Source organism: Hippocampus comes, unplaced genomic scaffold, assembly GCF_001891065.2.
Source record: "Hippocampus comes isolate QL1 unplaced genomic scaffold, H_comes_QL1_v1.1 scaffold246, whole genome shotgun sequence".
NCBI classification, from domain to species: domain Eukaryota; kingdom Metazoa; phylum Chordata; class Actinopteri; order Syngnathiformes; family Syngnathidae; genus Hippocampus; species Hippocampus comes.
The window spans coordinates 972,524-1,000,166 of record NW_017806220.1 but is presented as its reverse complement, the minus strand read 5'-3'; the positions used below and the strand labels follow the sequence as shown (position 1 = coordinate 1,000,166).

Here is a 27,643-nt window from a genome sequence, read left to right as displayed (position 1 = left end):
CCGCCTGCCATGCATGGTTTTGGAATGTGGGAGGAAACTGGAGTACCCGGAGAAAACCCACGCAGGCACGGAGAGAACACGCAAACCCCACGCAGGTGGGGCCGGAGCTGGGATGGAACCCACGACCTTTGCACTGTGAGGTCGACGCGCTAACCAGTCGCCCACCGGTGACCACGATTAAAATCATAAATATGTAATCATCATCTCACTACTTCTTCCTTTCATAACTTTGCTGCTGTGAATTGGGAATTTCTCCATTGCGAGACTAATAAAGGTTTTCTTATCTTATCTTCTTATTAGCCAATTGCAAATACACAATTGGCCTTGCATGATTATTGAATTCACAAGATGTCGGGAAAAGTGTGTGCTCAATTTATGTTCATAAAGATACTTGGTAAAAAGGATAATAATAAATTAAAATGGATGCAAAAAAAAAAAGCAACATTTCTGCCAAAATGAAAGGACCTAGCCCATTTTGCAAGAAACGTGAAGTGAACTTGGCACTTATTTTGCTTTGGCGAGGCCAGCTCTTGCCCCCTTGGCCTCGAGTTTGCCACCTGTTTTGAAGTTGAACAATGTGATTTGATCCACATGCGGGGTGGGGCATGAGGGATTAACCTGCTTTTCAGGAGAAGATTCGTATTAAGGCCTACACACACACACACACACACACACACACACACACACACACACACACACACACACACACACACACGCAAAAAAAAAAAAAGGAGGAACATCTGCAGTTTAATCTCGTCAAATGTAATCATTTCCAAAGTCTGTGTCCTAATTAAGATCCACATTCAAGGTATTTTATTTGAGTTTACAACTCATTAATTTGGGGCGGGGGTGGCATGTCATTGCTGACTGGTGAAGCACGTCACCTCAAGCAAACCCCATTATGCAATCCTCCCCGACCGCCCCCCCCCCCCATATCCCCTTCCACTTCTCCTTGGCCATTCCATGTAATCTGCTGAGATTTAAACCTGCTGCTGCCGTTTAATATATCTACTGCGATTTGAATGGAATCACAGCTCACGCTTTTGCCTTCCCGAGGACATTGGAACATGAAATAGCCTCAAGGGCAGCCACGCACCTTCCCTTCACCGGACAGTTTGCCGCCCGAGCTCGTCACCGAGTATTTGTACTCTGTTACTTGGCTTCGTCCATCCGACATGCACCAGCTGGACCGTTAACCTCGGGATTCACCTTATCATCATCCCCGTGTCGATTTCTTCTTCCCTTCGCACAAGACCGGCAAAGCTTCCCGAGTGGCCCCTCGGCACATCTGGCGAGCTCTTTTGTCTCCCGCCCACGCAAAGCCATGAAATATTAAGTGGCCATATTCCGCTGCCAAAGGTCAGGTGGTGTCGTCCCCGTGTTATTGTGAGCCGAAGCCAGCGGATCAATACGCTCCTTTTTTTTTTTTTCTTTTGGGGTCTCCTTTGTCCTGCAATCCGCCACAGAAAGCAGACACTGTGTGTGTTGGAAGGGAACGTCTTCGTTAGCGGCTGTGCCAAAAAAAAAAATCACAATTTGTTCGGATATTTTGTTTTCAAGAGAAAATAAAAGTGCATCAATCAGCCAAACGGCTCATTAAAACCCATTAGTCTTCCCTTTATACTAGCATAATGATGGGAAAGACACTTTCACAAATTCATACTTTGCTCGGAAATCACACCAGCGATTGTGTGAAATGGCTGCCGCGTGTTGGCACTTGAGATCGCAGAATCCTCCGGTGGACTGCAACAACATGATGAGGATAAGTGGTTCGGATAATGGGTAGATGAATGATGAGGCTCCCTCCAGTGGCATTAACGTTCAAGACAGCTTGAGTGGAAGATGGACCATTTGTAAAAGGGCCCAAAGATGCATTTGTGTTCATTTTCATCAGAAGGTGTTTGAAACAAGAGAATAAAAGTCTTAAATGCCTGAAAATGGAATTAGCATCTTCTGAAGACACATCAATCTTTTTTTTTCCTTTGTGGAGTAGTTTTGAGGATCAATGACTTAATTTGAGGAGCAACTTTCTAATTTGTGGAGTTTTTTTTTGTTTGTTTGTTTGTTTTTTAGTGTTTTTTTTTTTGTTTTGTTTTTTTTTTGCAGGTTAATCCGAAGGACTTGAAGCAATGGTTTTTATTCAACAAAAAATATATAATGACAATAAAATGAATGAAAAATTTATTTTCCTTTTTTTTTAATTTCTTAAATTCACATTTTGAATAGCACCATTTTTTTTTGCTAAATTGGCTAAAAAAAAGCTATCCTGTCATGTAATTTTGAGAATCTTTTATTGTGCAGACCTCAAAAGTCAGTCAAAAGTCTATTGTGAAATCAAACAGAACATTACTGATGAATTATACATATTTCACACTGTATTAATATACTTTTAAGCTAATAGGCCAAACCTCCTGGCTGACGTACAACATAACAAAAGTTGATTCATTTCCGGTTCCAGTTCAGTTTAGTGTGTTTGATTTTCTCCCCAGAATCCAGATACTTCTCAAACGCTGAGCTATGTTGCTGTCCAACCTTAGATGTGTTCCGCTTTAATGCGGTGCCAGCCGGACGTTTGTGAAAAGTGTAACTGGTCACCCAACCACTTATTTGGGTTGTTAAACATGCTAGCCATGTCAGTCTTAGGTTAGCTTAGCATTTACATGCCTTCTCCGCGTTTTCTCATCATCCCTTCAGGAGTATGAGACATGTCAGAAATGTAACTCATTTGCTGCCATGCAGGCGATGATTACTGTTGAGGAGCGACTCCACAACGTGTTTAGGCGCGCGAATCGCCAGCCCAAGTTGTTGTTAGCTAGATGCTTCCAAGTAAGTCGCACAGAGCTTCCCCATGACCTTTGACTATCCGCGTTAGGTGACGTGAGCCCAGCGAAGCTTTTTTGAAACCGCCTCCGCCGTCCGTCGACTTTCTTTGGATGGTTGTCCCGGCATTTGATTCAAATTTTTGCTATTTGATGTGTATTAATGAGGTGCAAAATAAACATTTTGACCAGCAAACTGCGATATGAAAGTACTTATTTTGCGCCTTGTGGCAGTAAGTTATTTTGGCATTAAAACTTTGGAACAGAAACAATTCATACCGTTTGAATGAATTTAATTCTGGGCTTCGCTGTATTTGTTTAGCAAGTAGTGTATGGCGAGAACACACTTATATCTTCCATGTGGAAAAATTGGAATACGTGCGCCGTTCCGCCTGTAGTATTTGTGAAATCCTTCAAGCAGGATCTTACTTTCAGCTGCTGTCTAATCAGCTCCAGTACTTACAGTAGCCATCAAACCTGCCTGTGGATTATCAATTTATTAATCTCTCCGGCACAACCAAACAGATTTATCACTCCACTTTGTTTTTCACACACCCTCCCCCCCAGCCTTCTTTAAAAACTCGCCAGCATTGGTCACACAGCCAATTGAAGAGCCTCACTGATCGATTGTTTTTCCCAGAATCCCACCGATTGCTTTTTAGATGTGCTGACGGGGTTTTGCTGGGCGGCAAGTGGTCCGGCCCCCGAGCTTCTGATTTGAGGCTTCCAGCATTTCATCCGTCGCGTGTGACTGAAAGTCGTCATTGATAGACCTTTACAATCATGCTAGCTCGATAGCTCGCAGAGCTCGCTCAATTGTCCTTCCCCGTTCACTGGAAAAACGCGCTTGCTTATCATCACTCTATCTGCCCCCCCCCCACCCTCCCTTCATGACCCACGCGTGACCAGTCAACAGTTTTATGCTGGAAAGGTACCCGGACTGCGAGCGGCGAGGCTGCCAAGCCATTGTTGGGTGGGTAAAACGAGCTGACAGCCTGGAGGGATCTGGTTCGATGAGAAAACTATCGACGGGCGTCATAGGGAGAGCTGGCGTTAGAGCCGCATGCGCTGATTCGATGGACTTTTCCGACAGGTCATCTTTTAGTGCGTTTTAATGACGAGGCCCGCTATCACTCACATGAGAACATCCCCTCTCATTGCCTTACGTGTCCACTCAGCAGTCCATTTAATCGCCTTGAAAAGTTGATGAGACTTGCCAGCGAGGGGCCTCCGAGGGGCTCCTCGAGGTCTCGTGCTGACTTTTTTGAAAGGGATGACGCTTGGTAAATGTCCGCGTCCATTTCAGGTCAACCCCAAACACATTTTGATGATTTCACTGAATCCTAAAGTGCCCCCTTTCATGTGATCTGTCTCTGTGTTTCCTGTTAGGTAACAGAAGGCCAGTTGGAGGGCGGGGGGGTGATGGGCGAAAGTCAATCAATAAGGTCAGTCAATTATGATTTATTATATATACTGTTGCAGGATGTCACATGTAGCTCCGGGGGGGACAAAACCGAAGCACTTTAGGGGTCGTGGCTCTCCATTTAATCGCCTTGAAAAGTTGATGAGACTTGCCAGCGAGGGGCCTCCGAGGGGCTCCTCGAGGTCTCGTGCTGACTTTTTTGAAAGGGATGACGCTTGGTAAATGTCCGCGTCCATTTCAGGTCAACCCCAAACACATTTTGATGATTTCACTGAATCCTAAAGTGTCGATAGCGTGAGGCTGCCCCCTTTCATGTGATCTGTCTCTGTGTTTCCTGTTAGGTAACAGAAGGCCAGTTGGAGGGCGGGGGGGTGATGGGCGAAAGTCAATCAATAAGGTCAGTCAATTATGATTTATTATATATACTGTTGCAGGATGTCACATGTAGCTCCGGGGGGGACAAAACCGAAGCACTTTAGGGGTCGTGGCTCACATTCTTCCACCCTGAAGTACTCTGGCGCCTGCCTATTGTTTCCCCAAGTTCTTAAAAGGTCTCTTGGTGTCGCGGTAAATAGCTGGCCACAACCCATTGGGACGGTATTGTCACTTGAGGCTTTTCACTGGGGCGGCACCACCACTGGAAACACACAAGTGTTTTGGAGTCCGCCAATCCACCGTTTGATTTTAGCGTGTAGTGAAAATCCAGGGAAAAAGACTGAAAAATGCTCTCAGTACATTACTTAAAAACAACAACAACAACAACAACAAAAACGGTGACAAGCATTTAATATGCGTTTTCCCCGAAAAACTGGAGGAAAGGGGTTAGGGGGGTGGGGGAAGCCTGGAAAAAAACGGTAACAAAATAAGAAAAAGTATTTAAAAAAAAAAAAAATCTGTGGAATTGCGAATATTCATGGGTCGACGGTCATATTCAGTTGTAATATCACCAATCACCACTAGATGGCAGATATGTCTTAGCTGCGCTGACACTGGGTCATGAACTTGGTTTTTGCAGAATGCATCCGCAAGGTCCGCAAAATTGCCTCATTTCGGCCGCCATGCCCTACTGCGCGGCGTCCGCATTGCCCAAATTTCATGCACTGCGCACGTACAAAAATTTGTCCCCGGTGTGGACGGTCCCCGCGTAAACACATGGGGACCGGCAAGCTTACACAACCTTTGGACTGCCCTATGTTACAATGTGAGGAGACCTCCTAATTATTATCATTATTTTTTTTTTTATGGATTTGGAATAATATGCCAGACATTGTAACTCAATAATGTTTAATTTTTGAGAGTGTGTGTGTGTGTGTGTGTGTGTGTGTGTGTGTGTGTGTGTGTGTGTGTGTGTGTGTGTGTGTGTGTGGGTGGGTGGGTCGTGTGTGTGAATAAGCATGCAAAATGAGTTGTCGCGCTTAATGTTGGTTTCTTATTGAGCAGTTTTGTGCTGTCCTTGAATGGTTATTTTTCTGCAAGTCCTTGAAAAAAAAAAGACAGTGTGTGGTTATTGTGTTGTTTGCTTCAAAGCCTTTGTTTCCACTATCCATAGAATAGTGAATTCTTTATACCTGCACAGAGAAATGTGTTATTAACAATGTACTATATTAAGGGCACGTATTTTGCTTATATGCGCATATTTTGTCCAATTGTGCCCCCTCCAGCATTTCAGTAGCCCAACCCTGAGCTATAGCGTCCACTGCTGTAGTTAGTGGAAGAAATGTGAGGACGCTGAATCCCCCATTGCCCCGTCTTGCACGTAACCTTGAAATGACCTTTATGTCGGCTTCCCCATCAATCAGCCTCCAGTCTGAAGCACGGCCACCTGTTTGTGCAGGACGCCAGGCCCGAGGACGGGGGAGAGGGGATAAAAAGAGGAGGAAAGCTGTCATTGCTCGGTAACCACGGTAACATGCAGCATCACCAAAAGCCATACGCACGCAGCAGCTTGAACCTGGTTGGGGGTGCGCGGAGGGTGGGAATGCGCCTCTTTACCTGACTTTAATCATCTCGATCACGGCCCAGCTCAGCGCGTCACTTGGTCACATTTGCCAATGGTTTCTTTTTTTCTTTTCTTTTTTTTTTTTCTAATAAGCAATTCATGTGTTTGCTTTCATCCGAGCCGGGATGGACGATGCTGAGCCGAGACGGTGAGGCAAGAGAGGAGGCGTGAGCATTTTTTCCTCCCCCCCTCTGCCGCCGCCGCCGCCTCCTCCTCCTCCTCCTCCTCCTCTTCTGTCAAAAGCTCCTCCTCTGTCCGTCGCTACAGTCGAGACCGGTGACATTTTTGTGCTCAAAGAGAGCAAGAGGGCACCGGACTGTGAATTTGCAACCTGCTGCTGTCTGTTGCCTCCATCTAAGGTAAGGCGAGACCTCACACGTCTTGCAGCCGTGCCGTGCTGCGCATCACGCGCATCCGCGTGCAGATTACGCGTTGGGTTGTGTTTTTTTTTTTCCCCCCTCTTTCTTTTGATTGAATACAGCCGAGAGGACGAATGCATCAGTAAAGGGCAGAGTTAACGGCAGCGCGGATGGGCTTTGGCCGTCAAAATAAAGGAAGAATAATAAGAGCTATTGGCCGTTTTCAGCAGCGTCATCACGGTTCGGATGCCCGTTATCCAACGACCTTCTTGTGTTTTTTCTTCCTGCAGTTTGGCGCATGCCAAAAAGAATCTGCCCCGATCAAGTTTTGCCATATTTTACGTTGAATATGATCTGCAACGTTTGATTATTTGGGTTATTATTTTTTGGGGAGTCTATTCGGGCCACAGAATGAGCAAAATGATCGCACTTTGTTGTATGCGCTGTCAGAAATGGAGGTAGAGTAGGTGTTAATTTCCATCCCTGAAGGTGTAATCTATAAAAACGGACCCAATTGTGCCACTGGGAGCAAAAAGGTACATTTTGTTCTCAAGATTTACTCAAAGGGCAAGAGAGACAAGCCAGTGTGCCCCCAAACAAAATGTACAGCAAAGTACAGCTTGTCGAAAAATCCTAGATAAATTGCAACATGTGTTCTCCTATTGCTGGTCTTGTTATTTAATATTGCAGAGTTGGATGTGGCCCTAAAACGACAACAAAGGTCAAGTCACATGCTGTCAATTTCTCATTGTGTCTTTTATTCTTTGTTGTTTTTTTCCAGCAGAGGCTAATATGAAGGCAACATTTGGCAAGCCCGATCCAGGAAAGTGCCAGCAGTCCTTTCAACACATTTGAGGCCCAAACCATGTTTTACTATCTCCGGTAAAAACCCGCGCCCCCGCCCGACTTTCCCCTTCATCCTACCAAACCAGCGGGAGCGAGGCCGCTCCAGAAGCGCCCAGAGATGCGTCCGCCATGCGTCCGCCCGGCCGAGCCGCCGCCTGCGGGAGCCGCGGCTCCCTGCAAGAGGAGGGATCACCGCTGTTTGCGGAGAAAACTGAGGCCGGTGCGGATCTTGGGCTTGGTGGTGAGCCTGCTGGCCGTAAGTGCCGTCTCCGTGTGTGCCTTGACGTGGAACTCCGCCGCTTCGGGTGATTCGGCGGCGCCCGGCGAGAGCCTCCGCCAGCCGGTGCCCCACAGGACTCTGCTCTTCAGCCGACAGCCGAAGGAGGCCAACGGATCGTCCGGCATGAAATCGACGGCCGGCGGCAACGAAAGCCAAGGGGAGTACCCGCCGGACCTTTTTGACCTCCAGCAGAGGCGCCGTGGGGCGGTGATCCTCCACATGTTCGGCATGATCTACATGTTCATCGCCTTAGCCATCGTATGCGACGAGTTCTTCGTCCCGGCGCTCACGGTCATCACCGAGAAGCTGACCATCTCGGACGACGTGGCCGGCGCCACCTTCATGGCGGCGGGCGGCTCGGCCCCCGAACTCTTCACGTCCATCATCGGCGTCTTCATCTCGCACAGCAACGTGGGCATCGGCACCATCGTGGGCTCGGCCGTCTTCAACATCCTCTTCGTCATCGGCATGTGCGCCATCTTCTCCAAGGAGATCCTCAACCTGACGTGGTGGCCGCTCTTCCGCGACGTCTCCTTCTACATCCTGGATCTCATCCTGCTCATCGTCTTCTTCCTCGACAACTTCATCTCCGTGTGGGAAAGTATCACGCTGCTGTCGGGATACGCCGCCTACGTCATCTTCATGAAGTTCAACAGCACCGTGGAGGGCTTCGTCAAGAACTGCATGAACAAGAACCAAGTGGTGGAGGTGGAGGTGCAGCCCAAGGTGAGTGGGCTTCTCGGCCTTCTTCCCCAAAACCGTCCGATGCCGCTTTCAGGATGCGCACCTCCCATGTCATTGAGCTTGCCATTCCTGATCGAGACCCCGCAGAGCGACGCTTTAAAACATGTCGGCTCGGAGAGAAAAATAATCTGGTTTCAGGTGTCCGGCTCGGAGATGAATAAAAATGAGTCAAACGTGTCATCTCGGGTTAAGCTCTTCAAATTGCGCCCGAGTAACAAATCCTCCGGAAGTCGTGAGGAAGCCATTTGCGATCCGTCGGCTTCTTTCCCCCGTGAGTCGGCACAACCGCAAGCGGCTGAGGTGCGGCCACTTAACGGCAAACGACGCCGCTAAACACCGCGTGGGCTCGCTCGGCGGTCGTCCCAGCGCCGGCGTGCAGATTATCCACGGGGGGATTTAGCTTTCCTTGTGACATGAGGTGGAAATGAAATTTGGAGAGCATTGTCTCATAAAGCCTTTATTTATTCATTTGTGTGTGTGTGGGGGGGGGGGGGCAGGATTTGCCCTGAGGACGTGTTTTCAAATCCCACAAGGAAGAGGCGGCACTTTTTACGTTTGGCGATGTCGCACAAGGTTCCGCTCAATCGGTTTGTTTGACAGGCGCGGGAGGAGGAAGCTTGCGCCGGCTCGGTGCCAGACAAGCGAGGTGACCTTGAGCTGCAAAGCATTCTGGGTGCCGACGCCGATGACTCAAGAAGGAATAGTAGACGCCGGCGACGTGACGATGTTTTGCTGCGGGTAATTGGCATTTGTGTTTTGGGTAGTAGTCAGATGAGTCGTCCGGGTTAATTAGGGCAACAAAGGCCCACGCGGAATTGGACCGGATTCTTCCAAAGAGTCGCCATTTTTCATCACGTCCTGACACTTTGGGGACGCTTGCATGTGTCTTATTTTGGGTTTTAATTGGCAATTTGAGCAGGCGAGTGCCACCCGCTCGAATTGTGACATAGATAGATAGATAACCCGACGCAGTGTGACCGAGGAGGGCCGTCTTCTCAGCCGTGACGTTCCCGTGATGCATCAGAACAAAAAGTCAGGCTCAAGGTGGGACAAATTGCCTTTCTTGGAAGGACAGTGAAAGGTATCATATTGCGGTGACCGTGACAACTCGACCAATGTATCGTCACCTCATCATAATCCGCCCCCGAATTTTGTCGTGACACCAAATATTCAATTCCACAAATTGAATTTGAAAAAAACAAGTCATGGAAAATCGTGACAGCCAAATAGAAATGCGACTTTCCAATTTAGGTGAAGGATTTGACGGGCTCCGAGGTGGGAATACTTGTAATATCTGTTGTGCCAAAATGAAAAGAAGAAATCTGTTTATTAAGAAACATAGTCGACACACTTTATTTGCGTCGGAATGCCGCAAGAAATGAGTTTGCCACATGCACGTTTGATTAAAAGGGGGCTTGTGGCGTATGTTAGCTTGCATTGACGAGCACTGATAAAATGTTCGCAGCTCATAAAACTCTGTGCTAACTTATCAGGACAAAATGCGTGATTGCCATATATGGGTTATCTTCATCAACAACGTAAGGCGGGCAAATCAAATCCTTTTTTTTTTGTCAGCCAGCAGAGTCCAGCGCAGGACCGAAACTTATTTTCGACTTGCAAAGGAAAACAATCGACTCTTAAAACACTCATTGAGCTTTGAGCCTGGTGGCGGTTCGACTTATTTTGTTGTTCCTGCAATTTAAGCCCCAGAGCCTGTTTTTTCCCCCCAAAAGTCGGGGGCTGGGGGGGTGGGGGGCGGCAGCAAAGTCATGCAGCGGAATTGTATTGCAGCAGTCAGTCAATGCGCTAATCCCAGTGCACAGCATGCGATTTGATTTGAGCAGCACAGATGTCGGAAGGACGTCTTTACCTATTTGTTCATGCCGACCGCTGCCTAATATCTTTTGTTTGCTTAATGAGCGCTTGGTCTGCGGATTAATCTCACCGGGGCTTTTGACCAAAGCAGCGTCGCAAGAAGTGATTATTGTAAAAATTTGTTGTGGTGTCGGGAAAATAAATGAATAGATAAATGCGGGTTAGCGCGTCGACCTCACAGTGCAGAGGTACCGGGTTCAATTCCAGCTCCGGCCTCCCTGTGTGGAGTTTGCATGTTCTCCCCGGGCCTGTGTGAATTTTCTCCGGGTACTCCGGTTTCCTCCCACATTCCAAAAACATGCACGGCAGGCTGATTGAACATTCGAAATTGTCCCGAGGTGTGAGTGTGAGAGCGGATGTGGTTCGTCTCTGTGTGCCCTGCGATTGGCTGGCAACCAGTTCAGGGTGTCCCCCGCCTACCGCCTGAAGATGCCTTGGATAGGCTCCAGCAAGCCCCCGCGGCCCTTGTGAGGATAAAGCGGATCCGAAAATGGATGCATGGATGAATAAATGCGACGACACATCTGGCGAGCTGTAGACCATTGCGGCGCATGGTATCGTAAAGTGCCGCGCGTTCCGCTAAGCTTCTTAGCTGGTTGGTGCCTGAATGAGACGTGCCCAAAGGTCTGTTGAAAGAACAACCGCGAAAAGTCATGGCGCATTAGGAGAAGGGTCAAATGAGGCCACCCGTTTTACTAATGCTGCTTGTGACCCCGCCCCCCATTCCCCCCGACTCATTTGGATCACTCTTGGCTAGCCGCCTCCTCGTCATTAAAATGCATTTACCGGTGAATTTAATTACACATCACAACTATAGGGGGAACCTGGGAGCGATGGCAGTCATTTATTCCTCACGTCAGCTTGATTGGCTGGCTGGGAGAAAATCTGCACCGTGAGGCAAACCGAGCCAGGGAGCCGGTTAAGATTCCTCCGTCGTCGTCAGATAAGTTGCTGGTGCACGCAGGCAGATGTTGCCTCCGCTGAGATGGAAGGGTTGCGACCTCTGCTCGCGGCATTAGCAAGCTAAAAATAGCGGGAATGCAGAGGCGAGATTTTTCGTCAGGATTGGGCTTCAAAGATCGGTTACAAAGCAGGCTGCTGGCATTTCCTTTCCCGCCGGCGATGCCGTGTTCGGCGCGGCATGAAACGGAAGATCCTGCCCGCATCTTCATGTTTGTCACCTTGTCAGGCCTTCCCAACTCGTGCAAGAAATGATACCAGGTGTCGTATCGGGCCAATATCAACCTTATTTTGAGGTATCGGGTAGTCATGGAAACCGCCGATACCAACCACAGAGACTTAAGGCAAAAAGAATCTGACCGAGTAAGTGCTCCTCAGCAGGATTTGGCGCTCTACTTTGGCAGCATGACACATCAACAAATTATCTGCGTCAGAAAGAAGAATCTGTGTTCACAATTTTGGGGTCATTGTGTTCGATTAATTGTTACGATTCAAAAGTACCAGTGGGATCGGTACTCAGTTTTGGTGAGTATCCAAACAGTGAATACTCATACTGGTATCGGTCTGGAAAAAAAAAGTGACATTGAACATCCCCAGTTGTAAATGCAGAAAAGAAAACATGGAAGGCTTTTTGCTAGTATCGTGTAATCGCTAATTGTCGTTATTGTAAAGAAAACCTTATCGATGGCTTGACATCAGTTCTTAAATGATACTCCCATGAGCTATTTTTGTTCCCGTCATTATATTTGTCCAAACAAATGTGTCTTTAGTTGTACTCGGCATTTCAAACAACCAACTGAACAAAGTGTGGTCTAATCCCATTTTTCCAGGACTAGTTTGTGTGAGTCCAAGTTGGCCTGGGTTCCAGAAATTTACTGCAAGTGAACCCACGTTTCAAAATAGAAGAGCGTCTTGAGTTTGATCTCAGCGCTACAATAAAAGAGTCGAAGTTGTGTCATCCGACGCAGCTGCACCACGACTGGACTTTGGCCATCAATAGCCTGGCGCCATTGTTGTTGTTGTTGTTGTTTGGAGCCGCATTCATTGCTAACAACGGCCAGCGGCGCTCTCATTTGCATCCCAGGTGCTTACTGTGTCATCTCCGGCGCATTAGCATTTTGTAGCGCATCCAAAAGGAGTTAAAAAATCACCGCGTGCGATTTGAAAATCAAATGATCGTCATGCGTGCGGCCATTGTGCGGCAATAATGTCGGTTCCCCCCTCGGAGTTTCGCCTTACGGTACCGGGCAGTTGAGTTCTGTGGAATTGAAAATCGACCTCATTAGGAGTCCGCGACCGAATGTTTGTTTCCATTTAAGGACCACGGACAGCTCCCTGACTCACTGCAATCCTTTCCCAAGGCAAGCAGCAATTACTTTTGCGATCGAGATTGTGAAAGTCAATTCAAGGTCAAAAAAGCCTCTCACAAATGAGTACTCTTAAAAACCCGTGACGGTATACTTTTAAAATACGAGGTGTGTTTGTTTTTGTTTTGCTTTTTTTTTTCTGAAGGAGAGTCAGACGGCTGCGCAGAAAACTGAGAGCTCCATCGATCCCGAGCTATTTCTGAACGCGAGGTCGAATTAGATAACTGCACTGTAAACGCATCATGTGAAGGGCGATGGGATCTTTATCTCGCCGTTGCATGAAATAACACCCGGGACCCTCGGCTGATTGACAGCTAAAGTCAGTCAGTCAGCAGGCAGCACTTGGGAAATGCTGCTCGTCAGGAAGCATTTCTAACATTTCCGCTTCCTCTCGAGGGGATGTCGGGCCGCCGTCAACAATTCTGAATTTTCACACGTGCGAGTGGAAGGACCAAGATATTTTTGCAATGCACAACTGCCGTTCCGGTTGCCTCACTCGCTTCGATGTGCCATCAGTTCCGCCCGATCGACAGGACCGCGAACCATCACGTCATCGGCGGATCGGTGATCGAAACAGGTCAAACAAAAGCCCCTCGACAGCGCCGTTGATTCTCTGAGGGCGGCACCGCAGTTTTTTGGTGTTCCCGTCCTCCTGGCGTGCATCTCCCTGAAGCCGTCGCCTGATTGGTCGGTGGGCGGGTGAGGGGGAAGCAATTTGAGCTGGTGAGCGCTGCCTTGTGGGAAATCAGCCACGGTGGCAGCTTCCGTAATTAGTTCTGCTTGTTAGAGGAAAAAAAAAATGAAGGGGTTACTAATTAGCAAGTGGGCGGCTTCTTGACTTGTGCAAATTTTATCCACCCTCTCCGCCCCCACCCCCACCGCCTTAAAGATGGTTATTATCATCTCCAGGCAAAAAAAAAAAAAAAAAGGAAAGAAAGGGCAATGGCTGATGTACACGGCCAAATCTCGGAGGGGGTTCTGTCACGCTCCGGCAGACAGGTTCCCCGCCGGAAGATTTGCACAAGTCGCTTTAAGGAGGCAGGCGGCTCGCAGCGCAAAACCAGTAATAGCGGCAAAACTGTCACTTCATTATTTTCATGCCACGCTGGCTTAGAAGAAGGAGAGGAGCTTTTTTTATTGTTGTTGTTGTTAGTGTTGATGATGATGATGACGTAATTTCAAACACAAACAAGTCACCTTGATCGTTTGACTCCGCCCTTTTTTTGCGCAGCGCCATTGCGGATGGTACCCCGGTGGCAAAAAGTAGTACAGAATTGGCGGCAACATGTGGTCCGAAGGTTCTAACGCTGGTTCTGATGGCTTCCAATCCCTTCTGACGTTGAGAGAGCCCGATGGAAAATCCTCGTTAATCTGCTGGCAATTTGTGACGCTGGAGTGGAAGTGCTCATGCATGTGACACTTTTCCCAGCGCTAATTCCCCGAAACGTTACCCCACGTGCACGTAGATGTGCGAGAAAATTCATCCGCCCATCCGTCCGTCCCGGCATCCCTTCCGCCCGTCCGTCCCTCCGTCCTGCTCATCCGCCGTCAGCTGAGCCGCTCCCAAGAAGCCTCCTGATGTGACATTACGTAACACGTGGAAGGCGGGTATTAGATGAGCGCACAAACATACTAATCCCTTTGTGTGATTATTAGTCGTAATATTTAACGTTGTTTTAATGCGCGAGCCGCCGTGTAATCTCAATCTGGCACCTGGACTGAGGGGCAAGACAAAAAGAGCAATTCAATTGTAAGCGTGCGAGGAATTAGCCTGGGAAATAATCAGGTTGAAGCCCCCTGCAACTTCTTGTTTTGTTTTGGTTTTTTTTCCCTGATTTCTGTTACTGTAAAACACAGGTGTCAAAGTCAAGGCCCGGGGGTCATATCTGGCCCGCCACATCATTTTATGTGGCCCGCGAAAGCAAATCAGCCATGTCAACTTCCAGGATGCTTGTTTAAGTCTAAACCAAAATTTCAAATTGTTACATGTAATCCATAACTTGAAGATATTGCAAGCATTTTCTCGTTTCCAAACCCCTTATGACACTAACGTAAACAATGTTTCAACAAGTCATTATTTTTTACTTCTGATTTCGAAACTTGGTACCCGTCAATTTGTTGTGTGCTGTGTATGAAATATAAGGAGGTGATTAAACATTTATATGGTTTCACAAAATTCACAGTCACAACGGCCCTCCATGAGAAACTGTAACTACAATGTGGCCCACGACAAAAATGACTTTGACACCCCTGCTGTAAGAGAAGAGTGTTGCAAACAACCTTTCCCAATTTGAATGCTTAAGAAAATTGCCATTCATTAAAAAAAAAAAAAAAAGAAAGAAATTCAATTTAATTTTTAAAAAAAAATAATTTTCAAGTTCGTGAAAAGTCACAGCTGACAACGAGGCACTCTAAAGCGGCCATTTTAGGAGACTATCTGAAGGGTGGAGAGTAGCTCGCTAGCATGAATGCATGTCGCAGTTGCACTGGAAAACGCTGATGCCAATCAATGCGCTCAAAGCTCCTTTCAAGTGGGGGAGGGGTCCGCTCCAATGCGTCACATAACAGAAAAAAAAACTGAAAAGGTGAAAACCACAAGTGAGTACTTCATGTCTCTGTCTTTGCACATTTTCAGCAATTAGCTAAATTCAAAGGATTTTTTTTTCCTCCCCACGAGTCATTTTAACAGCTTTGCGGCACAATTGCAACGCGGAGGCCTGGCTTTCAAGTGACTTTTAGAAAGAAAGGATCCAGATCATCTGACTGGGCTCGGCGAATCTTCTCACCACACGTCAACGCCTCCGCATTCTGTACAAAGCGAGCGTGTAGGCCGGCAAACAAAGCCTCCGTACTCCACCATCCAAACCATCGCGGTCGCAAGAAGCCTTCATTTCACACATGCGAATGTTTTCACGTTTTTTTTTTGTTTTGTTTGTTTGTTTGTTTGCCTTTCAAAAATAGACTCGCCAGAATGCCTGCTGGCAAGAATGCTTGTCACAAAAGTTCCACGTGACAACTTGCCTTTTTTTTTTTAAAATTTTGTTCCCGTGACTTTGTTCAACCTCTTCCAGGCTCAACTCAACGTTACTTTTATGAAACCGAATTGCGTACAGTTGTGCCTTAAGAGAAGAGTGACCCAACTTTGGCGTTTTTTTTTTTTTTTTTTTTCGAAAAGACAAAGCATCTTCCTGCCTGGATCAATGACGTGTGTTGACGAGTCTTTACTTTGCGATTTGATATCGGTTAGGCCTTTCAAAACAATCGTCTCCTCAAACGTGTTCTGTCGTCCTCCTCCTCACGCCATCATCATCATCATCATCATCCTCATCATGGCCGTCACCGTGATGTGACGTCTCTGTATCGTTGCGTGCGGCATGCTTCACATCTTTGTCTTGTTTTTTTTCTCCCCCACCCCCCCACCCTTTCCCGACCCCACCCCCTTCTTTTCTGACCCTCCTCTTTCTTTGTGTTGGATGAAAAGGCGAGTCCGGGGGCGCCCGAGGATGACGGCAAGTTGTCGGTAGGTGTCTTGTCTCCTTTTTTTTTTTTTTTTTGTTTGTGGCTGTTAAATGACGTGTACGTCTCCCACCATGCCGTGACTTTGTGTTAACTTCATCCAAGTCGTTCCCTTTGGACAAAACGGGCGTTGTTGAGAAAACCACACGCACGGGAGATGTTTGGACCGAGCGCTACGCACCCGGCGTTGGCCTCGGAATAAAAGACCGGACGTCACCCGACGTGTCGCCGGTGGGCAAGAAGGAAGGCTCCAAGCTGCCATCTTAGCTTCAAAAGTTGAGCACGGAACCACATAACGGCCTTGGCGATGCTCGGAAGAACTTCAGTGCACTTTTGAAATGCAACCCGAGGGCCTCGCGTTTGAAAGTAGGAGGGCTATTTTATCAACGTTGCCCGCAGGTTTCGCTTTGGGTTTTAGTGCAAAAACGGATTAAGAAATCATATTCCAAGCGGGAGCATAATTGGAGAAGCCAGGGCATTCCCAAGAAGTTGTTTCTCCCTCGGAGCCAATTGGCACAGCGTATTTGACTTGCGTATCGAGATGCTGTCGATCTGGCTCCCCCTCAGTTGGCAGCCCCGGAAGCGTTCTTAACGCCGTCTCCCGTCTCCTCGCAGGCCAGACCCCGTCTTCAGAGGGGGGGCAGCTCGGCCTCCTTGCACAACAGCTTGATGAGGAACAGCATTTTCCAGCTCATGATTCACACCTTGGACCCTTTAAGTGAAGGTGAGATTGTCAACTTATTGGATTTTGTTCCACTGCCCTGTGCTGAGGTCTAGCGGCGTTTTCCACCAATTGTCCGCAATTATCTGTTGTCTTCTATTTCTCGTTTTTGGGGGGTTGTTGTTTTTTTTTTTTAATATTTCCGCCATGTGTCTTTCAGTCTTTACAATTTTTTGCAATCTTTCCAACCTGGAAGTAACCGAACCGAAACTACTTACAGTTGGGTATTCCACAAATCGCTGGCAACATTCCAGACAAGGTCAAAAGAACCAGCGAAAAAAATTTTGTCTCGAGAGACTTCTCTCAAAAGACTTCTTTGAGAACCGAGCCAAGCCTGGAGTGAATCAGCTCAGCGGAGATTAGCACACCGCGCCGAGATGGGCTTTCAAGTGCCCATTAGCATGTATCTACTTGTACATTGCATCCCTAAGCATATCCATCAATCTGTCTGGGCGATTAAAAAAAAAAAAAAAGAAGAAGAATCCAAGATCTGGTTCATGTGCTCGAGATGACGGACGGATAGTTGCTTCTAATGATTGTAAATGGCTTGTCGAGGAAAACTGGGAATTGCTCTCAGAGCCAATGGCGGGCATGCACGTCATCTTTGTTCCGGGCGATGCTTCCTCCCCGATGCGCTTGTGCAAAACAAAGTCAGATTGTGGATGTTGTGAAAGCGCGATGCGGGCTCTCGGCTGCTCGGCGGGAGTTGAGCAGGTGCAGCGCATCCCCGCACGCACACACACCCGGGCTCTTAAGTGGAGCGCACGTGGTGGGGGATCTGAGTGGATGAGGGGGGCATCCATGTATATTTTATGGGCAGTTCTGAAAATAAGTTGTCAGAGCCGAGGAGGAAGTCTGAGGTTGCTTTTCAAGCGGCTCGCGTTTCGCTCTTTGCATGTGTTCCAATTGGCGTTACGTTTGTTGGCGGTCAATATGAAATATGTCCCGTATTTGACGTCACCTGACACGAATATAAGACGAATCTCTTTCCCGGGTTGACGTGCGAGAATGGGCTGAACAAATTGTATCTCCGACGAACGTGTCTCCCATTTCCGCTGACTTTCACCTTCGGGTTCAATTGACACAAAATTGTGTGGCTTGGATTGATCTTGTCTGTTTCTGTCTCTCCACGTATTTCCTCGACTGTCCCCCTCAGAATTTGCGGACTCTGGTGAGTTGATCCTCTTTCTGTAACCCCCCCCACTCCGCCCCCCGCCACCCCCCTGCGCTTTTCCATCATTCCAACCCTAACCTGGAGACAATTCTCAACGTGTCCCAATGTGTCCTCCTATATGTTGACTTTTCCGTAGGTCAAGCGTATATTTCCATCCTGCTCTGTGGATGTCATTTCCCCTCTCTGGACTTCTTTGCGACCATTGTTCCCCCGTCCTACCCCTCCCCCCCTCACCAAGCCCATCCTCTCTCTCCTCCTGTTGGTTATTAGCAGTCAGTCTGTAGGCATCAATGGAGTTCATGTCCTGGCCAGATGGCTGACCTTCCTCAGGATTTCTAATCAATCAACCTGACAGGGGATTAAAGATGACCATGCCTCATTGTTCGCATGCATGTTTAATCTGCGTCCGACCACCTTTGGAGTTGGAGCAGACCTTTACCCCCCCTCTGTGCTTTTTTTCTTTTTCTTCATTTGCGCAAATGTCTTAATTGTCTCTCCTCGCCAGTGCAGGGATGCACATCTGCATGGTCGGAGCCTGACCAGGCTAATGCGAGCGAAAAGTGCTGAGAGAGCCGATGACCTCGCTGTGGTGGACCCCCCAAAAAAAAAAAAAAAAAAGCAGAAGCAAGATTACGTGTGTGGGCGTGTCAAATATTTCAACTTGAATTCTGCCCTGAGAAAGGTGTCCAGCTAGCAGGGTTATTATACTTAATAGTTTTATTTCATTTTTGAGGGTTTTTTTAGTTTATTTTCATTTATTTTCAGCGCAACCTTGTTAGTTTTTATTCAATTTTTTTTTCAGAGGTGCTCAGCTTTAGTATTAGTTTTAGTTTTTTTTTTTTTCATTATTCTTCTGTTACTTGATTGCAAAATTAAAAAAACAAAAACAACACGGTGGTAAGTATTGTGTGGTAAAAATTAAACACGGGTTAGGGTTAAATGAACCAAATATATATGAACCAAAAAAACGAGTGTTGCGTTTTGGGCTGACTTAAGTGTCTAAAGCCGCGGAGCCTTAACAAACACAAAATTTGTCGACGAGGAGCGATGTCTTCTGGCGGTGCTTTTTTTATTGGCTTTTGGTACACTGTGAAAAAAATGGTGTGCTGAATCGACTCAATTTTATTTTGTCAAGTGGTTGCAAAAATTAAAATCGACTTCAAAAAAATGTATCGAAGTCCAGATGATTCTATTGTGTGCACCCACATGACAAAGTCGTTCATTTTGTCAACGTAAAATGTAGTTTTCCTCTAGTTTTTTTTTTTTTTTTCCAGCATTTCTGTTTCCAGTTGGAGTTACTGCGTTCATCTTTGTGAACTAAAACAACCTTGCCAGATAATGGAAAAACTGTTCAGGGCCTCCCTGGTGTCACCCGCCCACCGCCCGCCACCGCGCCGTCACGTCTGTGAGACTCGCCGTCCGCGCATCGTGTACATAGAAAAGAATACATTGCACATACACGCGGCCTTCTGCTTCTTCATACCAAGCAAGTGAAAGAATCGATGCTAAAAGCTTTTTTTTTTTGGCTTCAGACTGAAGCTCCCACTCTGGGTGAGCATGCACTCAGTCAAATGGCTCAGCAGAGGTTTAGAGGGCATTCCGCAAGGACAAGAGGGCCCCTGGTAAACAACAACCCTCTCTCTCTCTCACCACCACCCTCTCACTCTCTCTCTCGCTCTCTCTCTCTCTCTCTCTCTCTCTCTCTCTCTCTCTCTCTCTCACACTCGCTCTCGCTCTCCTGACGGGCGAGTGCAGTGATTGCGGTTTAATTGCCCCCCCCCTCGCTCCAACGCCAGCTCAAGGCCGCCCCCCGGTCTTGAAGGCCCGATCGGGGGGCGAGGCTCACGTTGGGCGGGGGAATCCAACCTCGACGCCCGAATGAATGACAAATGTTGAGTAATAAGCAGAGGTCGTCACCGTGGAGCAGAATCCTCGCGTCTCCACGCTCGCTTCTTACTTGAGTCGGCAAACGCCGTTCCAGTTTGTATTTATTGCGACTGATTGTAGGGCAGCTGGAGCCCACAGCACAAGTCGACCTTTGACCTGCATCCGCTGAAAAGGAAATAGAGGGGAGGAGAGGAAGACTCGTGGTTTTGCTTTTGTTTTATTTTTGTTTTCTTGTTTGTTTGTTTTTTGCACGCTCACCTCCAGATTTCTCGCTCGCTACGCTGACGTGTTGTCATCAAAGCAGCGTTGTTGGGCAAGTGAATGTTTTTGTTGCAGCTTGGCACTTTTGCAGGGGACGACTTGGAGTTCCTTTTTTTTGTGTTTGTGTGCAGTGTTGTTTACTCTTTTCCTTTTCTCTGTGTGTCCGTTGCCCTGACCCCTTCCCTGTCTTTTGCTGTGGCCTTGTAGAGCTTGGGACTTATGGGAAACTAAAATATTATCACTCAATGACTGAGGAAGGTAAGCCCTGAAAAAATTTTCACTTCTTTGCGGCGTCCTTGTTGGTTTTGTTCCTCCATCCATAACTTTTCTTCTCTGTTGTCCCTTTTTTTTTTGTTTTTTTTTAATTTCTTTCTGGTCTTGTTTTTCTGGTGACACTACCGCAGCACCTCGATTTTGTTTTGTTCTCTTGAGATTTCACTACAAAAGTGCAAATCGTGGCGACCATGTCCTTCTATTTTCGTCTTGTCATGATCGTTTTTTTGTTTTTTTTTTTTTTTTTTACAATCTGTGCAGTGCTTCTGTAGCATCTTGAGTCTTTGTTTTGAAATGCTCATCAAAGAGGCATGCTGGTAAAAACACGGCGCAGTCACTCGCCCATTGCAACAGAGGCTTTTGTTTTCTTGTTTCTTTCGCGGAGAAATCCATCATTCATTTCAGAGCTTCCATTCGCACCTTCGGCGGACACGGCGGCGATGCAGCAGCCGCCGTGGCTAAATTTTCCCGCTTGGAGTGAGTCATCCACAAGGCGCTTTCATAAGAGGCAGAGTTTGTGTTGAGGGGAAAAAAAAATACTGAGCGTCACAACAGCGACAACTTGAAGCTATTCTTAACTTTTTTTTTTTCTCTCCCTCCGTGTTCACGCAGATTGCGCAACTCTGCGTGCATGTTAAATGGCCCTCGCAGGAAACATATTCCTCAATGTAATGTCCTTGACGGGAGAACGTGTTGAAACTTCCCGACCGAGAGGTTCGCAATGAGAAAAATGTTTGGACGTCAAGGCCAAAGTGTGAAGTGTAGTTGTTGTTGCAGCTCGGCTGCAGAAATGCTAGATTGTGTGCGTCTGCGTGATGGTTGGGATGAGACAGATGCTGGTGGTGCCGAACGATTTTGCCAGAAGGTCACAGACGAGTCACGGTTGGGCAAGCGCAAATTGATATTGACAGCGTCACATCACCCGTGCGCTCTCAAAATGAAAAAGCCATTGATTGCAAAAGGCTAATTGCTTGAAGGCAGGCCACGCACGCAGTCCCGATCTGCTCAGAAATGTCGTTTCATACTTGGAGGAAGGCTGCAACTAATGATGTCACGACATCGGAATTTTCATGCGGGCAGGGAAACCCGCGGCGCCTCAACTTGTGTGGGAGCGTCGCCGTGTGGTCTGTGGAGGGCACGCCAAGGTCGTGACCTTTCATTGACGGCCGATTTTTCACATTGCCTTTGCGTGACGCGAGCATTTTTTTTAATTTGAGAAATCGACCGCTGCGATCCATGTTGCTGTCATTTGCTCAAATGTGTTGTCGGTGTTTGATTGAATGGTTCGGCGAGATTTGCTGTTGCTAAGTCTCCCATGCGAAAGCTATACAGAGACAGAGTGTAGCGCCATCGAGCGCCTCTTTCTAGTCCGAGCGTTTGCTGCCGACTGCAGAAAGAGCCGCTTGCTCCGATGCGGCCTGACAAAGGAGCGCACGTGCTGCTGAGAAAGTCGTCATCCCCCGTTTAGTTGAGATCGACTGAGCTCTCGCATCTCCCGTTAGCTTGCAATGCGCTCAAAAGAAAGCAACATGAGCCGGCTGACCTCCAGATCCCAAATGCAAGGACGACGACGACGTGCGGGATCATCACTTTTGTCACAGTCGCCGCAGCACCGCCGGAGGAGGAAACCCGAGTCAGCGGCGGGCCACTGTGCTCTGCCTTTTAACGACCACGCCGGCTGCTGTTTTGTTTTGTTTTTTTGCGCAGGGAAATTCCGAGAGAAAGCCTCCATTCTTCACAAGATCGCTAAAAAGAAATGCCAAGTAGAGGACAGCGAGAAGGCCAACGGCGTCGCAAGCCGTTCAGGTAGGACAGCCGCAGCAGCGTTCCTTCCGGCAATGTCTCCTTACCTTTATTGAGCCATGCTGCATCTGTCATATTTAAAAAAAAAAAATTAAAAAATCCCATGGCACACCGCCCAAAACAAACGGTACAGTTCCGCCTGCTGGAGTTGACAAACCCGAATTCACACTTTTATTTTTTATTTTATTTTTATTTTATTTTATTTTTTATCACGTTCGTGGTGGTGGACCCCAAAAAGCAGGCAGGAGGGAGGAGCAGGGTGTACTTGAAGTGTATTGATAAAACACAGAAAACTAAATCCAAAACAAAGTCCGAACAACAAAACGAATCCAAAGTATCAAACAAAACCATGACTGAAGCTCAAAAAACTAGAACAGAACCATGACAGAAACAAACATGGCAGGACATGAAAACAAACAATGACCTGACAATGAGTGGTCGGCCGGGAGTCCTTTTATACTACTAATTACATAACGACCAACAGGTGTGCAGCTGCAGGGGGGGGAGCCCTACAGTGCCACCTGTTGGTCACAAACAGAATCACGACACTTTTACACCCCGGCAAAAGTAAACGGTTGCCTTCCAGTTGATGTCCGCAATTTTTAATGAGTTTAAAGTGTCCGATTTCCGTCAGTTTTGGAAACAGTCGCGTTCCCCATCTCGGCAATGTCTCTCAAGACACGCTTGAGTGGCTTTTGGTGTGGATGAAACTTGAAAGGCTGGACAACATGATTAAGACGTGCCAAATGGATCGTTCGAGCACCGTTTAGCACATGATAGAGACGAGCCGGTCACTAATGTGAGCAAGTGTCACTTGAAAGGAAGGACAAGGCGGAGGAGGCCGCAGGAATCGCTTTCATCACCGCTTTTGTGCAGCGCAATCAAAGTGAGGCCGAATTATGTTAACGGCGCCGCATTAGCGCGTTAGCCTCTTGATTGCGTGCTCGGCATCACGGTGCAACGTCGGCTGGAAATGTGTTGTTTTTTTTTTCCCTTTGGGGAGGTGGGCGTTGATGAAAGCCACGACGGAGGCACTTCCAGCTTTTAACTGGCTGCGTTTTTTTCATTCCAACGGGGCAACACGCCGCAATGGCGAGAAGGTGCTTGTGTGTTGCCTTTCATCACGGAGTCTTTTTCCGTCCCCGCGCAGAGAAGAACCTGCCAAACAGCTCCAGCGTGCAAGTGGAGGTGACCCCGCCCATGAACGGCACAGCGGGACAAGAGGGCCAAGCGGTAAGAAACAAGTCCACCGTCACCACCGCCAGCGGGGCTCTACAAACTTTTTCTTCCGAGTCCAGAAAAAAAAACGAGAGGAACACAAGTTATCTTGTGTTTCGGTAAATTGTCCTTTATTGCCCTTCAAAGTTCAAGGCAAAAACTTTTCTGGTGTCAAGTGCCAGAACATGGGGGTGGGGGGGGCGGGGGTTGGCTGGCGTTGGCGTTTGTGGCTATTTTCAGCAATGCCTCCCATGGCGCACCTGTCTGTGTGATCCAGGAAGACGCCGGGAGCGCCGTGTGCTGTCACACCAATTGTTCATTCATTGGCACGGGTTTGGAAAGGAAGGGGAGACTAGAGGTCAAATTGCAAACTCGTGCGCCACAGTTTCACGGAAGCTAAACAAATAATCCCCCCCCCCATCCCCCCGTTTAGCTCCTTCTCGAAATCATCCCCTTCCGCATCCAAATATTCCCTTTTTGAATATTCATGAGAAAGCTTCCCAGTTGCAAGCGACGGAGAATTTCTGACTCATCCCGTCTTTAGAGGAGCTCAAAACGAATCGCGCGCACATCCTCGGTGGATTACGGGTTTGAAATAACGTCCCATCTGAATTTCTTTGAAGAACGAGCTTTACATTCCCAGCATGGAGGAATGTCATGTAAATGAAGCACGTTCATCAAAGTCGAATATTTTGGATCAAATGTCGCGTTTCCCTTCCGGCGGGTACGACGTCGATCCCTTTTAAGCGGAGCCTCGGTACGCCGTCCCCAGGGGGACAGGAACGGGCCTGTAAGGGGCTGGCATTTGCCAAGTAGGGAGCATCCCTCCCCCACATGGCGACTAAATCCAATCATAAATAGACCAATGGCAGCCTCCTGGTGCGAGCTATATACCACCGTGCAAAATATGCGTGGGGGGCGAGGGGTGTCGCAATTATTTTGGGCCACTTGGAGAGCCGCCATCCTCACATTCCTCACTGTAGCATCTGTGACGATGAAATGTGGCCTGTTGAGTGACATGGACGTTGACGTCAAGCATTTGTTGTAACAAAGCAATTGGAAGAGAATCTTCTCGAGTTGAGCCATGTGCTACAGTGCCTTCTGACTCGCATTGCTAGGCTATATTAAATTAGCTAACTATGTCGACATTGCCGTAGTTTTATCATTTAAGACAGTTGTACTTCGCAATAGTTGCACTTTAGCTTCCTTGATCGAGTGTGAAGTCATCCCTGACATTGGACAGTTTCTGTCTTTTTTTGTTTGTTTGTTTGTTTCTACACTGTGCCTCTTGGCTCCGTCGGCAAAAAATAATCCCAGCAAAAATCTCACAAAATTCTACGATGTAGCGAGGAGCGACCGCAAAAGGCATCCGTGTTTCCAGGCATAAAATTTGTTGACTGGTTGCGGGCTTTCAGGCGGAAGACGAGGAGGAAGACGACCAGCCTCTGAGCCTGTCGTGGCCCGAGTCCGGCCGCAAGCGCTTCACCTACCTCTTCATCATGCCCATCGTCCTCCCGCTGTGGCTGACGCTGCCCGACGTCAGGAAACCGGTAGGCGCGCTCCTTTCTCGTCAGCAAGCGCACGGGAATACTCCTCATTTGACATTTTTGTGCTCATCTCCCTTCCCTTTGCCAGTCATCCAAGAAGTTCTTCCCCATCACCTTCCTGGGCGCCATCTGCTGGATCGCGGCCTTCTCCTACCTGATGGTGTGGTGGGCCCACCAGGTATCTCCCTTCACGCCCGCGTGACGTCAATCAAGCGGCTCCCAAATGTCACTTACAACATAGCTGGAGCGTCGGATGAGGCTTTATTTACTCTAACCCCCCCCCATCCCTTCCCTCTATCTTTTTATGCAGGTTGGAGAGACCATCGGGATTACCGAGGAGATTATGGGTCTGACTATATTAGCGGCTGGAACGTCCATCCCTGACCTCATCACCAGCGTCATTGTGGCACGCAAGGGCCTCGGCGACATGGCCGTGTCCAGTTCCGTCGGCTCCAACATCTTTGACATTACTGTCGGGTACGGCATCGTACAAAAAGCACTTTTGCTCTTTTGTGCTGTCATACAATTGTGTATCTCATGATATGAAGTACAAATGTGCTTCTCATGATATGATCACAGACTGTAATTTACAGACGACGAGCCGATACTTGCCCCCCGACGCTTTGAGCCCTGCGCCTTTAAATCCGAACTTCATGACAGCACTACATTTACAGATCGTCGCTTAATAAGGCAGATTTATTTATTTGTAACCTACTCGCGCTATTTCCAGTGCTCCAACTTCACGATCATTTGGAGGGTTTCCCAGCATGCTTTGTTACCATTACGAGTCACGCTTGTGACTCGTAGATTCAGCAGAATGAAGCCGCATGACCCAATGGAATGAAAATTCTAATTACATGTGATCGATGCTGTTGACAAGCGCCGCTCCATGAATCGGAACAGCCGTTCTATCGGAGATCCTTGTCCTGATTTATCAAGATGGAGTTTGTCTCCTATATTCACATTTTAAGAGTGACTTTCAACCGTTTCATTTGTTCCGTGCCGACCGCGAACGCGATTAAAAATAACCCAAAAGCCGTCACGATTTTCCCTCTAACATGACTCGACGTTTTGCATTTTTGCGCAGGCTTCCGTTCCCGTGGCTGATGTGGTCGCTGATCAGCGGCTTGCGTCCGGTGGCGGTGAGCTCCAACGGGCTTTTCTGTGCCATCGTGCTGCTCTTCCTCATGCTCCTCTTCGTCATCATCTCCATCGCCGCCTGCAAGTGGCGCATGAGCAAGCTGCTGGGCTTCATCATGTTCATGCTCTACTTCGTCTTCCTGGTGGTCAGCGTCATGCTGGAGGACCGGGTGCTCATCTGTCCCGTGTCCGTCTGAGGTGGGGGGGCCCGGACACCCCGTACCCGAGGTCCGCCCCCCAGCTTTCCCCCTTACTGACCAACAAAAAGAAAACATCCTCATCGGTTCTCCTGCGTGCTGGATGAAAGTGGAGTGAGGAAAATGTGCAGTGGAGACGCCAACGAGAGGCACGAAACTCGGTCTGGCATGAGTGGATTTTCAGTGTTTAATTAGCAGGTGAGAGGGCGCATTACGGGCGCACCGGCCGAATCTGTAAAGCATTATGCATGTCATTAGTGTCATTAGATCAGGCTTATCAAGACTGGCAGGTTGAGGAGAACCACCTCCAGTGAACTTATTGGTTTAACAGATGAAGCCGCCGCCCGCCGGGAGCTCACAAGAAATACGGATAACAAGAAGAGGGAAGACCAAGAACAAACTCTTTTAAACCCGCCCGAAAAGGCGCTCTCTCTTAAGAGGATTTTCTTTTTCAATTTGAACACTTTTTCCATGAAATAATTAGCAGTAGCATAAAATGTACTGTAGCAGAACAATCTGCTCCCTCGGATTGTAGATAACACATCACACACTCGCACCACCACAAAACAAAAAAAAAGGCCTCTGGAACGAAAAGCATGAGTATTTAAGGACCCACTAAGCCTCCATTATGAAGTCAAAATAATACATTTGACAATAACTTATCAGTGTAAACGTGTCACAATTGATAGATTAGTCGGCGTGTAGCGCTTTGGGCTCGAGTCGCAGCTGAAGAAGAAAAGAAAATGACACTCGCAGACAAATAGTAATAATCCGCATTAAAAAAAAAAAAAAAACGTATACCAAAATGTTTTTCACCATGTTACATGCTAACATGTAAACCAGTGCGCAGTCTAGACGTAGAAAAAAACGACAGCAACAGCATTAGTCAAGATCACTTTCTAAGCTGCAATGACCATCCCTTCCTCTTAGAGGCGCTATGCTAGAACACAAATAAACTCCACCCATTTGTCTCGTACGCAAAAAGAGAGCAACGATTCACGATGTGTGCGACTAGAATGTGGATTAAACAGCAATATACGTGTTGTCATGCGTCTGCACCCAACCGCCTTTCCATTTTCGACGCCCTTTGACCTCAAGTCTCTGTACAGCATCTTGGTGGCAATGACGTGTTAAAACGCGGGAACTAAAAAAAAAAATAAAAAAAAAAGTGCTTGCGTTCGAGTTACTTTGGGCTGGTTACCCACCGACTGTACAGCGGAACTCTACACTTTTA

General features: G+C 47.7%; 1 protein-coding gene across 6 annotated transcripts; it reads left to right on the top strand.

The window, feature by feature from the left end:
- The first annotated feature begins 7,395 nt into the window (after positions 1-7,395).
- On the top strand, positions 7,396-27,269 carry LOC109507037 (solute carrier family 24 member 2). Of its 6 annotated transcripts, none has more exons than XM_019856170.1 (11): positions 7,396-8,452; positions 16,154-16,192; positions 16,804-16,912; positions 18,066-18,080; positions 20,439-20,489; positions 22,212-22,310; positions 23,458-23,540; positions 24,941-25,075; positions 25,161-25,250; positions 25,383-25,549; positions 26,160-27,269. In XM_019856170.1, the coding sequence occupies exons 1-11, from the start codon at positions 7,565-7,567 to the stop codon at positions 26,407-26,409; spliced, it is 1,926 nt and encodes a 641-aa protein (XP_019711729.1). In that variant the 5' UTR covers positions 7,396-7,564; the 3' UTR covers positions 26,410-27,269. The 6 variants fall into 6 exon arrangements, with proteins under 6 accessions (XP_019711729.1, XP_019711728.1, XP_019711730.1 ...); XM_019856169.1 differs by having other exon boundaries at positions 16,145-16,192; XM_019856171.1 differs by lacking the exon at positions 16,154-16,192.
- Positions 27,270-27,643: the final 374 nt, after the last annotated feature.